The sequence below is a fragment of the Epinephelus fuscoguttatus genome, linkage group LG20, assembly GCF_011397635.1.
Source record: "Epinephelus fuscoguttatus linkage group LG20, E.fuscoguttatus.final_Chr_v1".
NCBI classification, from domain to species: Eukaryota; Metazoa; Chordata; class Actinopteri; order Perciformes; family Serranidae; genus Epinephelus; species Epinephelus fuscoguttatus.
In genome coordinates this window covers 24645084-24665111 of record NC_064771.1, presented here as the reverse complement: position 1 = coordinate 24665111, position 20028 = coordinate 24645084, and the positions used below count along the sequence as shown (strand labels likewise).

Here is a 20028-nt window from a genome sequence, read left to right as displayed (position 1 = left end):
ACCTTATTCCCTCAGCCCTATGTTCCCCTAGCTCTTTGTTCCCTCAACACTATGTTTCCTTGGCCCTATGTTGCCTCAAACCTTATTCCTTCAGCCCCATGTTCCCTCAGCCCCATGTTCCCATAGCCCTGTATTGCCTCAAACCTTATTTCTTCAGCCCTAGGTTATCTCAGCCCATTGTTCCCTCAGCCCTATGTTCCCTTAGCTCTTTGTTCCCTCAACCCTACATTCCCTCAGCCCTATGTTGCCTCAAACCTTATTCCCTCAGCCCTATGTTCCCCTAGCTCTTTGTTCCCTCAGCACCATGTTTCCTTAGCCCTATGTTGCCTCAAACCTTATTCCCTCAGCCCTATGTTCCCCTAGCTCTTCGTTCCTTCAACACTATGTTTCCTTAGCCCAATGTTGCCTCAAACCTTATTCCCTCAGCCCTATGTTCCCTCAGCCCTATGTTATCTGAGTCCTATGTTCCCACAGCCCTATGTTCCCTTAGCCATATCTTCCCTCAGCCTCATGTTCCTTCAGCTCTATGTTCCCTCGGGCCTATGTTGCAGCAAACCTTATTTCTTCAGCCCTATGTTCCCTCAGCCCATGTTCCCTGAGCCCTCTGTTCCCTTAGCCCTATGTTCCCTTGGTCCTTTGTTCCCTCAACACTATGTTCCTTAAGCCCTGTGTCCCCTCAGCCTTATGTTCCCTCAGCCCTATGTTCCCTTTGCCCTTTGTTCCCTCAACACTATGTTCCTTCAGTCCTGTGATAACATGGGCAACACTAATCGCCAGCCCAGTTATGGAAGGGCCTGTTCTGATAATGAGGGAACATGAAGCTAAGGGAACAGGGGCCAGTTTCTTTTATATATACATACATATACTATACACAGCAACATTCATGTGACAAGAAAGCACATGAGTGGAGGACAGTTAGCTCCATGGAGGTAACACATATAAGAAATTAAGGTCAATCTGTGTCAAATCAAGAATATGTTTATTAGCTGTCATTCCAAACAGCTTATGTTTCCTTTGAATGTACAAATAATAAGAAACACAGCATTTTATATTGCGTGTTTTGTGTATATTTATTGCTAGCAAGCCAAAGTATGAGTTTTGTCTTTATTTAATGTGACAAAATGTCATTCCCATCACTTTGTTTGCTGTGATGGAAAAGACACATGCTAACATACGTACATATGTGTTGGATTGTCTAAAGGTTTCCAGACCAAAATGGACCACAGTTTAAAAATGACTCATAGATATATTTCAACCAGTCTGGCTTTATTAAGGCGGACTCCATGCACCTCTATCAGCTGGGTTAAACTGAGCCATGCACGTTTAAGATGACTTAACTTCATTCAGAAGGTCTTCACGGCAATCATCTATGGAGGCCATCCTCAGCTCTTCTTCCCATTTAGACCTAACTATGTGTATTTTGTCATCACTGAAATGTATGATATCGACATATTAATTCCTTTTTTGTCTAGTCTACCTTTTTTGATCCTAGTATGCAGAAAACACACAATCACTCACCATTTGTTAAAAGGGAACTAAAGATGCTAAGTGCTTTTGATTGTGCGTCACTAAGCAATGGTGTTCTTACATCTCAGCCCACTTGAACAGGGAGAACATTGAGTGCTTGACCCCCCATGCCGAAAATAACACTTCACTGGACTACTGGTGTTGATTATAGAGCAGCTTAAGAGTTGTGTTGGGTTGAAAGCACAACACTGAAGCATATAGAAAATACATTAACATTTTGGTCAGTGTAATACTGGTATTTATAGTATTTCAAATGTGCCTTCCTTCATAAAAAATCTTGAGTTTTCTGTGGTAAACCTCACTGAAAAAGCATTTATCTACTCCCTCACCCATTCATTCCACTTTGACTGGAAAACAAATGAGCAGGGTTGCAGTCTGAAAAGAATTAATGGAGTGAATTATTACTACCTGCAAAGTCTATCTGCTGCGACAGGCGTTTATCTTTTTCAATAAAGTGCTTCATTTACAGAGTCACTCCAGAGATGAGAGAGACTGTGTCGAATAATGGGTAATAAGCACGAACGCAACCACACTAAACCATCCTAGCATCATTAAGTAGCAGCCTTAGAAGACGTACTGCAGAGCCTAATGTTTGTGCTCACTGAACATGAAGTCAATCACCGTGTGAGAGGAAAGCAAGCAAAGGGGGGATTTTACGAAGCACTGCATTCAAATATTAACAGGAAATGCAGACAGTTTGGGTTTTATTTACCCAAGTTTGTAGATATCTACCCCTAAGGTTTCTATTGCCATCCCATCACAGTGAAAGTGAACCTAAAAAATTCAACAGCGACGTGTCTTTCCCCAGTCTCGTTACATTACATTTATTTTGCAGATCCTTTTGTCCAAAGCAACTCACAATAAGTGCATTCAAACTTGACAGGAACAAGAGCAAGATGTCATCAGATGTTGGAAGAGCATCTCTCTCAAACGAGCAACTGAAAGCATGATCAGTGTTGCAGTGCAAGTGCTAGTTTTCTGTTTTTTAAGAAATAACTAAGTGTGGTGTCAAGATGTGAGTCTCTTAACTGGGCAGTGACTCAGCTGTCCTGATGCCTGTGGACATTTCATTTCAGCACTGTGGAAGACAGGCAGGCATTATCTGTTACTCTGGAAAATCTACAGACCTCTCTGTCAAATGCTGTCTCTGAAAATACTTTCTGTTAAAGAAATAGTTACAATGAAAACTGCTGACAATGAGTAGCAGGGTCGCTGTTTCTGGAGAGTGATGTTGCTTATGAGCTTGTTGCCACACTGGATGGATGAATCTATGGAGGGATATGTTGGCCACTTTGACTTTAATATCTCAGCTATTGGATCACCATTAAGTTTTGTGGGGTCTTAGCTTTGTTCCGTCAACTCAATATTCCCTCAACACTATTTACCTTAAGCCCTATGTTCCCTTAACTACCACGTTCCTTCAGCTCTGTGTCACCTCAGCCTTATGTTCCCTCAACGCATATTCCCTCAGCCATATGTTCCCTTGACCCTATGTTCCCTCAGCCCTATTTTCCCTTAGCCTTTTGTTCCCTCCGCCCAATGTTCCCTTTACTCTATGTTCCTTAGGCCCTATTTTCCCTTAGCCCTTTATTCCCTCAACACTATGTACCTTCAGCTCTATGTTCCCTCATCCTTCATTCACTCAGTCCTACCTTGCCTCAGCCCTATGTTCCCTCATCCCTTATTTACTCAGCCCAACGTTGCCTCAGCCCTTTGTCTCTTTATCCCTATGTTCCCTCAGCCATATGTTGCTTCAAACCCTCTTCCTTCAGCCCTATGTTCCCTCAGCCCTTTGTTCCCTCAAAACTATGTTACTTCAGCCCTGTGTCGCCTCAGCCTTACCTTTCCTCAACCCTTTATTCCCTCAACACTATGTCCCCTAAGCCCTATGTTGCCTCAGCCCTTTGTTCCCCTATCCCTATGTTCCCTCAAGCCCTGTGTTGCCTTAAACCCTGTTCCTTCAGCCCTATGTTCCCTTAGCCTTATGTTTTCTCAATCCCATGTTCCTTTAACCCTATGTTCCATCAGCCCTGTGTTCCCTTAGCCTTTTTCTCCCTTAGCCCTCTATTCCCCCAACACTATGTTCCCTCAGCTCTATGTTGCCTCAGCCCTTTGTTCCCTTATCCCTGTGTTTCCTCAGCCCTATGTTGCCTCAAACCTTTTTCTCTCAGCCCTTTGTTCCCTCAGCCCTATGTTCCCTCAACACTATGTTCCTTCAGCCCTATGTTTCCTCAGCCCTTTGTTCCCTTATCCTTATGTTCCCTCAGCCCTGTGTTGCCTTAAACCTTATTCCTCCAGCCCGATGTTCCCTTGGCCCCTTGTTCCCTCAGCACTATTTTCCTTCAGCCATATGTTGCCTCAGCCCTTTGTTCCCTTATCCCTATGTTCCCTTACCCCTTTGGTCCTTCAGCCTTATGTTCCCTCAGCTTGATGTCCCATCAGCCCTATGTTCCCTTATTCCTATGTCCCCTTAGCCCTATGTTGCCTCAGCCCTTTGTTCCCCTATCCCTATGTTCCCTCAAGCCCTGTGTTACCTTAAACCCTGTTCCTTCAGCCCTATGTTCCCTTAGCCTTATGTTTTCTCAATCCCATGTTCCCTCAGCCCTATGTTCCTTTAACCCTATGTTCCATCAGCCCTGTGTTCCCTTAGCCTTTTTCTCCCTTAGCCCTCTATTCCCCCAACACTATGTTCCCTCAGCTCTATGTTGCCTCAGCCCTTTGTTCCCTTATCCCTGTGTTTCCTCAGCCCTATGTTGCCTCAAACCTTTTTCTCTCAGCCCTTTGTTCCCTCAGCCCTATGTTCCCTCAACACTATGTTCCTTCAGCCCTATGTTTCCTCAGCCCTTTGTTCCCTTATCCTTATGTTCCCTCAGCCCTGTGTTGCCTTAAACCTTATTCCTCCAGCCCCATGTTCCCTTGGCCCCTTGTTCCCTCGGCACTATTTTCCTTCAGCCATATGTTGCCTCAGCCCTTTGTTCCCTTATCCCTATGTTCCCTTACCCCTTTGGTCCTTCAGCCTTATGTTCCCTCAGCTTGATGTCCCATCAGCCCTATGTTCCCTTATTCCTATGTCCCCTTAGCCCTATGTTGCCTCAAAACTTATTCTCTCAGCCCTTTCTCGCCTTAGCTCTATTTCCCCCAACCTTATGTTCTCTCAGTCTTTCGTTCCCTCTACTCTATGTTCCCCCAGCTCTTTGTTTCCTTTACTGTGTTCCCTCAACCTCTTGTGCCCTCCACATGATGTCCCCTAAACCCTGGGTTCCCTCAGCCCTACGTTCCCTCAACCCTATGTTCCCTCAGCCCTATGTTTCCTCAGATCAAAACCTCCACCAGTGAGGTAATGCTTTCGCCCCTGTATTAACATGAGCAACCCTAATCTCCAACCCAGTTAAGGGCCTGCTCTGATAATAGGGAACAAAGGGCTTATTGAACAAAGGGGCTAATATGGGATGGAAAAGTTCAGTAGGGAACTAAGAGCTGAGGGAACACAGGGCTAACCCCAATTTGATTTTGTACAGACAGTCATGGTCCAACTTAAATTATCCCCTGACTTTTCCTTGAGCTTCATCATCAGATCAAATTTTACTTTGACCAAACACATGCAAAACTAACAACATCCCCAACAGCCTCAGCTTTACCTGAATAAAGATGGTTAAATTGATAAATCTTATATCTGCTGATATTTAGCAGGTATTAGATTGTCATTGTGGGCATGTTAGCATGCTGAAGTTAGCATTTAGGTCAAAGCACCATCACCATGCCCAAGTACAGCCTCAATGAGCCGCTAGCGTGACTGTAGACTCTTGTTTTCTTGTTGTATTGGGGTTACATCTCAGTGACAGATACCCTAAAAGCCCTGGAAAACTATCTGCGTGGTGGGTGAGAAAATGTTTCTTCTGTAATTCAAGTGGACTGACATTTTAAATGTTTTCCTTTTTTCCTGTCACGTTCAGAGTGAAGCAGTCAGGGCAGGTGGAGGCTCATGAAAGCACCTGCAAGCCTTGTCCCGTGGCTGCCTCTTCACCTGTATGTGGCTCTGATGGACACAACTACGCCTCTGAGGTAAGAAGAAATATTCTGCACTGCCATCTCTCGTTAAAAGCACTCTACGTTTTACTCCCATCATTTTTCTTTGGCTTTATTACTGGATTCTGCCAGCATAAAAACCCTGAGAAGAAATGGAAAGCGGCAGTGTCATCATTTTAAATAATGAGAAGAGTCCAGTCAAGAGCTGTTTCCTGCTGTGCTGACATATACGTGGACGCAGCAGGGCAGCACAGTTCATCACTGTTTGCGGGAGGACAAGTGCACCGGCTTAACGTGTCTGTATGATTAATGACTGACGTTGTTTTGAGCGGCATCACCGTACACCGGGCCCTGCCAGGACTCTTTATTGATTTATGTATAGTTTTTAATTTTGACCTTGCATGAAAAGACAGCGGAAAATGACAGCTCATTCTTGCTGGCTTTCTCTAAGTGCAGTGTCTCATCTGAATGAGCAATCTCTCTTTCCTGCGGTCACCTCCATAAATATTTTAACTGTCTCTCTCCTTCTCCTCACAGTGCAAGCTGGAGCAGCAGGCCTGCCTCACAGGCAAAGAGCTCAGTATCCTGTGTGCTGGCTTCTGCCCCTGTGCCACAGCGTCCGTCACCCTCACAAATACTGACACAAAACGTGGTAAGTGGCCTTTTCTTCACCTTCTTCTGATTATGCATCTTAATTTTGGACTGTGATCCTTCTAGGCTGCGGTCGAATGAAGTCTTGGGAACAGAGCCATGCTTTGAATCCTATTTTACAAAGTGGCCCAACTGAGGTATTACAGCTTCCATGTCCAAAAATGGTCCACGGGGCTGGGTGCTCCAGCTTCCTCCCACAGTCCAAAGACATGCAGGTTAATTGGTGACTCTAAATTGGCCATAGGTGGGAATGTGAGTGTGAATGGCTGTCTGTCTCTATGTGTTAGCCCTGCGCTAGTCTGGTGACCTGTCCAAGGTGTACCCTGCCTCGTGCCTAATGTCAGCTGGGATAGGCTCCTGCACCGCCAGGACCCCCAACAGGATAAGCGGTTACAGAAAATTAATGAATAAAAGGTTTGATAATATTTCGAAAAGATAGAACAGTCACACAAATAGTTTTTTTTTTTACAAGTTAAGGGAGGGCAGAACCGGATGTTAGCCACTTGGCTGGTGGAAGTCTCTAGTGAACCTTCACTATGTGCCCAACAATACAGAAGATCCGAGTCAGTACTCAAGTTGAACTTTTTGGGGGTCATGCACCACTGTACATCTTCCATAGGAGTGACGCTGTATCCAGTTCTCTTAATACGTGCATGGGTCTAATAGTCAAAGAAACTATGTCCTGTGTATATTTTCCCAAACACTTTTCCTTGACCTTGATGGAAAACGTCTTGAGGTCAGTGAAAGATGTGAAGGGGAATTTATGAGGACTTAGAAAAGACAACTACAATGCTAAGAGAATCAGGGTGCTTTCACACCTTCCCTGTTTGGTTCGGTTCAAACTAACTCAAGTTCGTTTGACCCCTAAGTGCGGTTCGTTTGGGCAGGTGTGAACACAGCAGTCGCACTTGGGTTTGCAGCAAAACAACCAGACTGAGAGATGAGGATACCTTCCTGAAAAGGTGGTCTAGGTCTGGTAACAAATGAACTCTGGTGCAAACGAACTCTGGTGCGGCATCTGCCCACCCCACCAAGTTTGACTTTACTGGTTTGTCTGACATCGTGACATAAAACAGCTCACTTAGAATAAAAAATGATTAATGAGCACTGTGGGGGAATCAGCGCCATGAGCAGGACTAACTGTTGTCAAGCATTGTCAAGTGGTGTGCCGGAGCCAAAGAGGATTAATAACAGCAATGCCAAGCGCTCTTGATAAGAAAGACGCTGCTATCAAGGCTATCACCCAACAATGAATTTGTTTCTACTTTGCTCCACTCCACTCAGCTCCACAGCCTCAGCAAAACAAATATGTTGGCATGGCTATGCATTAGTGTAGACTTGAAATGACATCATATTAAGGCAGATACTTTGATCTCTAGTGATTGGTCAGGGAAAATCAAAATCCACCTCCCTCGCAGAAATCAGTCATGGCATCAGCATCGGCAATGTCAAACTGAAAATGGAAATGGAGGGTAACAAGTTGACAATTCTGTCCAATATCAAGCAATAAATGTGGACAATCCAGCGAAAAGTATTACTTCATTACCAAAGTTGGAATTGTAATTTTAAAAACAGCAATATAGGCTACCAGTCACAAAAGTGAAATGAAATGGTTGTCACTACGGATGCACGATAATATCAGCCCGTCATCAGTGTTGGCTGAATGAACTATCATAATTGGCCAACATGCCTTTTCTGGATAGTCAAAATTTGCACACTGAATATTACATACATTGAAAAGTATTGTATTTCATGTCTCCATCTGCTGGTGGGCCATGACAATGCATAATATGATGCTAATTCCCCTACGAAAAAGACTTGATGGCCACTAAAACTGGGGGGAAAAGTGGATATATCAATATCAGTATCGGTTATCAGTCAAATGAGTTGTTAGATATCGGTATATTGGATATGGGCAAAAAAATCCAGTATTGTGCATCCTTAGTTGTCACATTTAGAATGGTTGCTCACGCTCACCCTCCTGTGCACTCATATTTGTTGCCATGAATACCTATTACAGTGGTATGATTACATAAAATGAATCGTTACATTTATGGAAGATGGTTGTATTGTTTGTTTTCATGACCAGCCAGGACGGCATTATCTTCTTTCCTTTGGTAAAGGATGGTCCAGTGTATCCAATGCTGAAGGAGATAAGAAAGAAAGCACTGAAGCACCTTTCCGTAGCATTTAGAGAATTCAAATAGCTCTCATCATGGGAACCCTCCTAAACAAAAAAAAAAAAAGGACTTTTCATCGGCAGTAAAGGTTTAAATGCCCCACACACAGCATGCTGTTAGTAGGATTGAACCAATCAACCCAATGCTCCACGTTTGGGATCAATACTCACCAATTTCAGAGATTACTGTTAGCCAAATATCCCCCATGTGGTTAAACTGCTCTTTCAATCATGTAATTATTTAGAGTGTACACTATCTATCATGGCAGCCAAACAGTATTGATTGTAAGCTCTCGGGCATGTAAAAATGCCAATTGATCATAAGGATGAAATGTTACTCCTGTTTTTCATCTGTAGCCTGGAAAAAGTGCTTAGCCTGAGTCTGAAAGTGGATTTCTTTATTGCATAACAGCAATTTGCTGCCACAGAGTTAATTGCGAAGTAATGTTTTCTTTGAGCAGCAGATCATACGCTTATAAATGACAGCATGTACAGTTCGCCTCGACAGCTTTACAGTGAGGGAAAGCTGTGCCTTTGATTCTTTTCACTGTACATCAGTAAGAGCAATGTGAAGCCTGTCTGTTGGGAAGGTGAGTCAGATTGCTGTTTAGTGTCTGCCAGAGTTTTGAATGCCGGGATTCCCTTTTTTTTTTTTTTCCATTGCTCCCTCAGAGAGCTGCACGGGCCAGGACCTGGCAGACCTGGGCGACCGCCTGAGAGACTGGTTCCAACTCCTTCATGGAAACGCAAAGCAGAATAACTCTGGCAAGCTCGGAGCTGGCACCGCTTCAGGTTTGAAACTCACAAAGCAGCTTTATTCTCAATCTTACAACTCAGTTGTCTATGCAAAGGCATGTAATGTGAAATGTACTGGTATGAAAAGAAATAAAGTGCTATGAAAACGATTTCTGACAGCGCTGGACAGGAGCCTCGTAGCCAGCTGCAAGGACTCCATCGGCTGGATGTTCTCCAGGCTGGACACCAACAGTGACCTGTATCTGGACCAAGCTGAACTCGCTGCTATTAACCTGGACAAGTACGAGGTCTGCATCCGACCCTTCTTCAACTCCTGTGACAGCTACAAGGATGGGAAGGTTTCTACGGCGGAGTGGTGCCTCTGCTTCTGGAGGGAAAGTGAGTACAGAAGATTTACACTGCAAAAGCACAGAGAGTCTATTTTGGGTCAGATCACTAAATGGGTGAAATAATAGCCAGATCACATCACAGGGAAATAGAGGGTACGCTGTGACATCACTTTATTCCACCACAAGCCTGCTATGGCTGCTGTGAAAGGGGACAAAGAATGAATCATTAAACTGTCTGTGGATGTTGAAATGTGACACATACACTGTATGTATTTGTCCCTCAACACCAGGGAAGTAACAGCACATGTAGAGTGGAATAGTTGGACATTTTGGGAAATATGCTTATTTACTTTATAGCTAATCTCTCAAGACAGATTCAGATTCGGGGGGGGGGGGGCTTTGAGTTTGAATGATGCTGCGCTTTAGCCAATCACAATGGAGGGGGCGTGGCCGAGAGCTGCAGGTGTCCCCGGGAAATGTGTACCTACAGAAACAGCAAGCTCCGCATCCATAGCGACTGCTAAAAAAAAACAAAACATTTCCAGCGGATGTCTGAGGTACAACATGATTGATCTAACTGGAGTATTTTCATGTTGTATCCGACAACGGGAGGCTTTTAACAGACGTCAACGTCCTGATGTTAGCTTTGGTAACTGTCCCTGTCAGCTGCAGTCACTGATGCTTTCTAGACATCGTGATTTCCCATAACTGAATAAATACCATACATAGCAACACAAAACTGCTTTGCTAGCTCAGTCATGTTGTAACTAAGATATCCGCTGGAAAAAATAATTTATTCACGGATCGTTTATTTTTATACAGTCTATGGTTATTACAGACACCGCTAACAGCTAACGTTAACAGCTAACAGTTAGCCCAGCTAATCTACGATAACCATGTTATTAATTACAAAACGTGCACACAGAAATAGTAACGTTTGTTCAGTCATTGTGTTTACAGACTTAACAAACATCAGATTAGTCTACATGGTGATACAGTGATGTGAAAAATGTGATATATAGCTAAACTCTGCTGGTTTTCTACCCGGAGTATTTGTAAACAACACGGCGATTCCCTGGGGGCACCACCAGAAGTGAAGGGCGTGAGCGATCGCCGAGGCCCCTGCACTTCCGTTAGTCAAAAAACTCCGGGCTGTGTCTCCAGAGGTAAAGGAAGGGGGAAAAAAAGTTTTTTTTGTTTTTTGTTTTTTTACCGATGGATTTCCAGATTGCTTTATAGCTGAGTTGGATCAGAGGATTGATGCCACTCTTATATTTGTACATTAAGTATGTAGTTAATCGGGACACTATTAGCTCAACATAAAGACTGGAACTGGGGGAGGGGGGGAGTAGCACCCCATCAATTATGTTACCGACTTAATGTACAGTTACATAGGTTAGGTTAAGGAGAAGAAACATGGTGAGGACGTACTTTAAAATTACTCAAAGTATTGAACATCTGTCTCCTGGGGAAAAGTCCTGTGTTTTGTGATCCATCCATCACCTCAGACTGCCTCCCATCTAATTGGTGACATGATTGTGGCCTACCCAAAAACGTGGGTTATACACAAATCACTGGCGCTTGATTTGGTGGGTTATACCATAAAACTTCAGTTAAAAGCCCAGTCCCTTTTGCTTGCCCGGTGTGGCTACACATTTTGATTAGAAGTTTATTTTTTAATAGAAGTTCTTCAGATATATAAAACCTGGTTGTTGGCTTCCTCAAATTACGTGTCCATTCCTCGATTACCCTGTAAGTTATTCATATTCCTTTAGTCTGTAAGGATCCTTAGATCAAAAGAATCAAAAGTTTTTCATAAAAGTTAATCCAAATTGTGAGTATTGTTTTAACAAGATGAAGTGGTGTTGTGTCTGTATGCTGGGTAGCTAGATCAAATGGTTGATTCATAATTGATATGTTATCTGAAGACTTATTTTTACCCATTGATACATTTACTTCTTCAGCATCGAATTTAGGGACCAAATGACAAGCCATTTTTTGGCTCAGTAGAACTGAAGCAATTCATTTAGTGTCTTTAATTATCTAAATTCAGTACTCAGCCTCTCTAAAGCTAAGAAATGGTTTTAGCACTTAGCTGCTCCTAAAACACAAACTGACATTTTTACATTTCTTTTTGTCCAGGGCTTAAACACAGGAGATATATTGCGTTAATTAGTGACCTTTAGAGGTGCTGATATTATTTTTTGGATGGAGCCAGGCTGGCTGTTTACCCCACCTTCTAGTCTTTATTCTAAGCTTATCGCCTCCTGGCTCTGGCTCCGTATTTATCACACAGATATGAAAGTGGTATCAAATTTTTCATCAAACTGCCTGCAATACAGCGAATAAGAGCATTTCCCAAAATGTCAAATTATCCCTTTAACCAAGCCTGAAAGCCCACAAGCTGTTATTTCAAAGCGGGATTATTCAACCTAATCAACATCTTCAAAAGCACACTCTGTCTGTCTGTTGCCTCTCTTTAACCTTCAGCAGTTTGTACAAACTTATGCTTGAATTCTCCATCCATTTTATCTATTTTCTACCGCCGCTTATACAGGTCTGACAATATTCCCAGACACGATCAGCATCTCTCCCCTCCTGCTGAGAACAATCTGGACAAGACCTCTTTTTATCTGAGTCATCTGACAGTTTGCCAGAATCACTTTCTGGCAAATCGAAAGTCCTTCTTTAGTGGCCTCACTGAACTCTGCCCACAGAGTCCCACCAGAGATGTGACTCTCCACCATGCTGCAGAAAATGTAGTCCTTACCTGATATACAGTTCCTCTGGGCTAAAAAGACTCTGTCTTCAAGCTGCCTTCAACACTGTTTTTCACCCTTGGTTTAAAGGGATAGTCAGGATTTTTTGAAGTGGGGTTGTATAACCGTGTTTCCACCACACACTTTCAGTATAGTACCCTAGTACCCTAGAACCGGTACAATACCTGTACGGAAATGTACATTAAAGCTAGATCTGTTTAGCATTTCCACAGTCTCTTAGTGAAAGCTTACCAGCTCTGAACCATAGTTGGGAACATGCTGGCGTATTAACATTATCTTAGCTTGGCTCGTTATTAGCTGGTAACTAGCTTTGCCCACTCTGCAGAAGGAAGGATGGCGAGGCGTTCAGGTGTCATTCACCAACAATGGCTTTCTTGCAGTCTTCGAAAAAAGATAATAACACGCACATCCCAAGTAATTATTGAAAGGGTGCTGGATCATAAACTTCTAACATGTATCAAAAAAGAAAAAAAATGATCCGCACACGCAGGCTCTTCCTTAGATTTCTGAGGAAGAGCCTGCGTTGCTCGAAACGTCACTTGACAGAAAATTAAATGGATTAATGGGAGCTCTATCGGTGTGTGCATCATTTTTTTCCTTTCTTGCAGTCTTGACCACAGAACAACAAACATGGCCTTCTCATGAGGTTTAGCAGTAGCCCTGAGCTCATCTAGACACTTAATTCTGCTGAGTATCATCACTCTCTACCATGACACCCTGAGAGAGCTGTTTCCCTCACACGTCACACCCTCACAGGTTACCCACAAGGCCACCGCCCTTAGAGGAGAAAAAGGGTGAGCCGGGAACAGTCTACACCTTGTTAATGATTCACGGAACGGGGCTACACGGCGGAAATTTCAGAACAAAAGAGAACAGGCTGGAGTGGTTAAAGTCTCTGTCACAGTTAATGGTATATTTAAAAAAGTCCTTGTACAGCAAGAGTAACTGTTCACTTTTGATCACTCTTTATACTACAGTGACTCTGGCTTGAGGTACCTCAACAGAGGGGTGAGGAAAAACAGGACGGAATAGAATGGGTCTGTTGCTAGCATCCACAACATTTGACCATGGAAATGCAAAGATAAGCTTTCTAATGTGAACTGAACTGAACTGAACCGGACTGCTTGGTAGAAACAAGGCTTATGATGTACTTATCCATAGTCAGTGTATCACCAACAGTAGATGGGAGTCTACCAGTTTGGAGAAGCGGGCAGGAGTACTGCCACAGAAGCTAAGCAACAGCTCTGATAGTTACCAGCAACACTCCTCCAAGTGGTTCTTCTTCTTCTTCTTCTTGAGAGGCCTCTATGTTTGAATAGTTGTTGTTTTATTGTGAATTTTTGTATTATGTGTTGAATTTGTTGCATTTTAAATGTGTTCTGACTGGCTGCTACCTTGGCCAGGTCTCTCTTGTAAAAGACACTGTCAATCTCAATGGGACTTCCTAGTTAAATAAAGGTCAAATAAAATAAATTTAAAAATAAATAGTGCTGTGGATGGGGGCAGCGGCAAAACATATTTTAGCCACCTAAGATAAACCACACACAAAGACAAACAAACTCGCTATTCGAGGCAGCACTAGACCAGCAACTCCTGTGTTCCAAATACGTCCAATGCAGTACATAGCTTCACTGTCGGTATTGCTGCTGCTTCTCCAAACTGGGGTGTGTCCACTGCTCTTGACTGTAGGTAGAGACTGACTATGGATAAGTACCTCATATAACCCTACCTCAAGAAATCCAAACTACCTCTTTAATGGTCACAACTTGTTCCATCCAAGTGTCCGACACATACAGCCACAGATCCATCACTGATCCCTCTGGTACCAGGTACGCTCATCAACCATGCCTGAACATGGTGTTCCCTGGAGACGGTCTATGATTAGCACAGAAGTCCAATAACAAAGCGTCATTGTGTTCAGGGTCGACTGTTCCCTTCAATCAACCCCCTCCTGGTTCTTCAGCATTGATCATATGGGTGTCGAGGTTCCACAGAAAGATTGTTTTTCCTCTGTTCAGCAGCAGCACGATCAGACAGTATTCAGACCCCTTCATCTTTTTACACATTTCATGTTGCAGCCTTAAATTATTTTTTCCCCTTCATCACTCTGCACTCAATGCGGTGTAATGAGCAAAAATATGATTTTAGAAATGTTTGTTGTTGAAAGGAAAAGCCTCAGTATTCAGACTCTTTGCTCTGACAGTTGACATTTAGCTCAGGTGCTTCCTATTTCTGTTGATCATCTTTGAGCTGTTTCTACAACTGTGATTGGAGTCCAGCTGTGGTAAATTCAGCTGATTGGACATGACTTGAAAAGGCATACACAAACCTGTCTATATAAGCTCCCACAGCTGACAATGCATAAGAGAGCAACAACAAAACCAGTCTGAACACTTTCTGAATGCACGGTGTCTCATTCTTAGAAAAGAAATCTACTTTTTACAGCTTCCACCAATTTACCAATGGTTATATTGTTCTTTTATATGAATGCCTAACTGCAGATTATTTATATGGTACCTTCAAAAACAGAATTTATAAAGTGCCTTGACGGACAACTCAAAAGCAGAAACAGGATACTCAGAGGGCAATGTAGTGACAGAATGCCAAACACTCCAACCAAACATAAAGGAGACAAAATTAAAATAAAGTTAAAACAAGAAAGCCAAAAATGCAAAACGCAAGACAAAAAATGTCAACATAAATAAATACAAATAAAAAGAATGAAGGTAATAAAAGCAATAAAAAGACAAAATTTAAGGAAATAAAAAGACATCACATAAAAACAAGTCTATAAAAATGGGTTTTAAGAGGTGATTTAAAAGATGTCACTGATTCTGCGAGTCTTATCTCCTCAGGCAGGTCGATCCAAAGTCGAGGAGCCGTGATGGCAAAAAGACAATCACCTTTAGATTTAAGCCTCGACTTTGGAACAGCCAGAGGGGGACTGCCTGAGGATCTAAGGCTGTGAACTGGCTCATGTGTCTGCTATGTATCGCGGGGACCCAGATGAGCTTTGAAAGTGTTCAGTAAAATCTTAAAATCAATTCTAAAACGAACAGGGACCTATTGAGAGAAGCCAGGATTGGGGTTATGTGATGGCTGTTAAAAAAAAAAAGAGAAGCCTAGCTGGAGGCAAGGCTGAATTTATGGTGATATCAGATGTATGTCTTCTATGCCAGCACTTTGCAAGGCTTTATGAGGTCATATAATATCCCTCCATCTTGTGTTTTAAATGTCAGTGATTACTGAAACATGGTTTTAAGATCTGATTTGATTCAATATTTTTTTATTTTTGACCAAAACCATGGTTCTTTTTTTCCAGGAATAAAATGAAAAAGCTTATTTGGTTTCATATAAACGCTGAAAACAGATTACTTGAGTTACATGGTGACACGTTGAGCTGGGATTTTTAGATGAGACACCACAGATGAGTTTATTTGCGTCCATAACACGTCTCCTTCCAAACTAGTGGAAAAATTTGTCAAACATACACATTTAGGGATTTATTTTTGTTCACATTTCTGTTCTGGAAATATATGGAAAAAGCACATACTTAATTAGATGCCTCATTTGCATATTAAAACTAAATATTTCAGGGAACTTGTAATATGAGACTTCATGTAAGTAATCAACTGGGGATGTTCCATGGCGACATCTATTAGTTCTAGGGCTGTTGTGAAACTACGCCTACTTATGGCAACAAAAAAGTTTATATTGGGTGCATCTGTACAATGGACAATCAATACATTTATTTTTGTTTTATGTTATTTTATTTTATTTCTAATTTACCTATTTTTTTCTGTGTATAGTTGTGGGTTTTTTATACATTTGTATGTTCTGCTGTCATACATTGGCAATACTCATAGGACAGGTCACTGATTCATCACACCTGGTAGGAATCTGTGTGTGTAGCACTGCTGATAGTCAAGGACTGATTCATTTGCTTCTGTTTTTAACCACTTTTTATTATGTTTTGCACTTTGAGCACCCTTCCTTTTTTGGCATTGATCTTAGTCAATGGGCAAATTGTATTTGGGCCACAAGTCATCTTGTGGTAGACCCAGAAATTAGAATTCCACTTCAGTCAGGACCACTTAAGTCAAATAAAACTTTATTTCCATTTGCAGTCTTACATTTGGCGGTATCGCTCTTTTCTGGGGCCTCTCTGCCTTTCGTTGTTTCCTCTGGCCTACACAAAAAGCCTCTCCACGCGCCTACGTGGAAAGCCTAAGGCAGAGAGAGCACACTTGTCTGCCCTCACACGTGCAAACAATAAGTCTGAGGCAGAGAGAGCAAACCTCCCTGCCCTTCCATGCGCCCACATGGAAAGCCTAAGGCAGGGAGAGCAGCAGCAAAGACCCTCCAGGAACAGAACAGAGAAGCATCAAAGACAAACAGAAATGACACTGATAAGTCAGACACAGTATGAAAAGGAGGAGCTGGGGTGGAGACAGGTTGCAAAGTGACTAAAAAGGAAGCAGCAACAGTAGGCAGACCAGAGCAGTTTAAATAGGGCACCCTGAATGAGATTCGCCAATTGGTTGCAAAGAAAGGGATCATGTGATCTATCAGCTGACTCCGTTCTATCAATCAGCTGCTCCATCAGCTGATTGGGCTGTTTGAGATCAGCTGATGTAGCTGGGATGTGAGCTGAGCTTGACATGGTGTCCTGCTTGAACTAACGCTATGCTCAATTTTTTGGCCACCATGAAAACTGGCTTCAAAGCCTGGCGCACTTTAATATGACAACAAAATGAAACAAGAATTTTGAACCTGGCTTCATCCAGTGTTCTGGAAATGACTGCAAATGCGTGCATATTTAATTAGATAATACATCATTTGCATTTAAACGTTAAATTTCTGAAAACCTGTGATACCAAATAATGATAGTAATTGTCTGACTGTAAGTAATCCACTGGGGAAGTTTCAGGGTGATGTCTATAAGTTAAACATTTTACACTCTTCACCTGCCCTCACCACCTAATACCCTTTAGAGAAATGTCAGGCAAAATGAGCTTAGAATTAATCTAAAAACCCTGCGCTGAAATATTCATTTAGAAATAAACGCATTCTTTTGAAGCCCTGTTCCTGACATTTTGTTCATGTTGTAAAATGATCAGGTGTCTCTGTGGATGCTGCCTACGCTCACAGAGCTTCTTCAGCTGTGCTCATTTGCAACATCTGTACCGTTTGACCTTTCCTAAACAAATAAAGGATATTTCTGGCAGTAACCTCATTTGCACGCCGATTGCTCCATTGATCAGGCATTTAACCTGCGTGCAATAGGTGATACTGGCTCCCTAATCAATTTTTCATCACTAGCTGGTGGTATTTATGAACCATTACATGATAATGGTTTTACGATGATGATTTGGAACAGGACGTCACACTACACGTGTAGAGATGATTACAAACTGTTATTTTAACAGGCATTGATAATGCGCCGTGAATTCCAGCACAATAGAAATGCTGTGAAAATCTGCAAGCACTGGGGAAGGTTCATCGCCTTCGGGGTCAATACGACGTGTCTTTTTCTTCTTTGTTTCTATTTCTATCTCTTCGACAGGTTCAGCTCACTTCCTTGTCGCTCTCAGACTGCATCCATATGTTCTTTCACCTAAGCTCTCGATGATCGATCAGACTCACAGAGAATGAAATATAAGACTTTTTAAACAAATCAATACGGTGCAAAAAAAAAAAAAAAGGTGTAATTATGAAGAGCATTGATTGAGATAAAGTTTGGGGATAGCAGTTTTAGGTTTCATCTGTCATCACTTTTCTTGTTTGATTCTCACAGAGCCGCCGTGCCTCGCCGAGCTGGAGAGGATCCAAGTGCAGGAGGCAGCCAAGAAAAAGCCTGGTAAATTTATCATTTATCTTAAATAGCAGTGCTGTGATGTTGAAGGTATATTTGATTGAAGATTTTTAAAGGGGACATATCATGCTCATTTTCAGGCCCATACTTCTATATAAGTGTTCCACTAGAACATGTTTACATGCTTTAATGGTCAGAAAACACTTTATTTCCCTCATACTGTCTGTGCTGGAACACCTGCATTCACCCTGTGTGCAACACTCTGTTTTAGCGCCTGTCTCTTTAAGCCCCCCTCCTTAGAAAGCGCAGTCTGCTCTGAGTGGTCAGCATTTCCGGGTCTTTTACACTGGCACTATTAGGCATCTCTCCACTGTTGTAGGCCTTTTTCAAGGAAGACATTTTGACTTGTCACACAGCGTATTTTCCTAGTCAACCACTAGTCATCATTTAGGGCCCTTAGTCGACTAGTCGTTTACGATATTAATTTAATTATTAAGTTATATATTTTGGGCAGGGCAACACAATGGTTTGAGTTGAAGGTGTGAGAAAGAATAGTATCAGTAACATTGTTAACACTGTGCTACATTACAGAGAAATACAAAACCGTACTAATGAACCTTTATTAATATAGGCCTATATTTTATCTACAAGTGCACGCCACACACTGAGCGAGCCGCCTATTAATGACGCTGTCGGCTATTGGGCATGTAGCTACTTCCATGTTTCAGATGATACGTCATGTTTGTAGTCGACCAATGAAGATGAGTTTACATATCACCTTGGGTTCGTCCTTCACCTTCTCAGAATGATCCCACACTTTGGATTTCCTGCCCGACATGTTATTAACTAGCCTGTGGAATAACCGCAGGTAACAGCCGTGTTAATTACACTGTGCTTTTTCCCTGACACCACCAGCCGCGTATCATGCTGACATTAAAGGACAGTTTTTTGTTTTTTTGTCGGTGTCTGATGCTGGAAGTCACTGCCCAAGCACCAGATTTTGAAGACTTCATAGTGAGACCGGGTTGGAGAAATTGACAACATCAGGAACTAAGGTTACATGATGTGACCCTGATGTTAGCATGTAGCTACATGTAGCCGTTTAGCTGTTGCAAGGGAATGACTGTGACGGAGAATAACTGCACTTTATCATGAAAAATCACCAATAAAAGCTTCAAATCCAAAATCATCATGAACTGACACGTTCCAGCAAGAACATGATTGGAAATTGGGTCAAACTTAACATCAGCAAACAAAAGAACATGTTTCCCAGATGTTAGCATGTTGCTACATGTAGCAGTGTATGCAGGCTAATGTAAACATTTGTAGATGACCATTAAGAAATCCATCACAAACTAATGTTAACTTGTTTTGGAAGTAAAAAAGCAGTTGGAAACAGAGTATACAGATTCTCCTACACACATTTAGCTCATTATTTGAAACTTTGGCCAGATTTAATATGAAGATCCCACACTAACATCATAAACATGACAGAAAATAAAGAGAAGCATAATATGTCCCCTTTAAACACTGTACTTGAGTAGGAGCACCTTTTGGACAGGAAATTAGCACTGACTCACTTCAGATCCTTTCAAAGCCACATGATGCCATATAGTGAGCCATGAAGTGCACCGTCGAGCTGGCATGTGCCCCCGCACTCACTCCGCGTCCCAGGGTGTACTTACGTAATAAGGCTGCAGGCGAGGAGCTGGAGGAGGCTCATTTAAGAGATCACAAGCGCACGCCTCAGATTAGGTCCTAATCAGGCTGGGGGGGGGTTAGAGGGCAGCGCTGGCTTTAGGAAAGAGCAGGGCTAACTCGGCCATTTGGCTCCCTGAGAAAACCCATGCTCCAGTATCTACCAAGCATGCAACACAGCTGCTTTTTTACTCTTCAGCTCCAAACCCAGAGAAATGTTCCGCCATCCCCGAGGCCCTCTTGTCTCATTGCTTGTGTTTTCTCTAG

The 20028-nt window shown here is 42.5% G+C and overlaps 1 protein-coding gene across 2 annotated transcripts in view; it reads left to right on the top strand.

Annotated features, from left to right (window-relative positions):
- The window catches only part of LOC125881245 (testican-2-like), a 78961-nt gene that overhangs the window by 53697 nt on the left and 5236 nt on the right, over positions 1 to 20028 (top strand). For both annotated transcript variants that reach the window (XM_049564329.1, XM_049564330.1), the window contains exons 4-8: positions 5481 to 5589; positions 6091 to 6205; positions 9056 to 9175; positions 9299 to 9517; positions 18046 to 18108. In XM_049564329.1, the coding sequence (XP_049420286.1) occupies positions 5481 to 5589; positions 6091 to 6205; positions 9056 to 9175; positions 9299 to 9517; positions 18046 to 18108 (626 nt within the window). The remainder of the gene's footprint in view (positions 1 to 5480; positions 5590 to 6090; positions 6206 to 9055; positions 9176 to 9298; positions 9518 to 18045; positions 18109 to 20028) is intronic.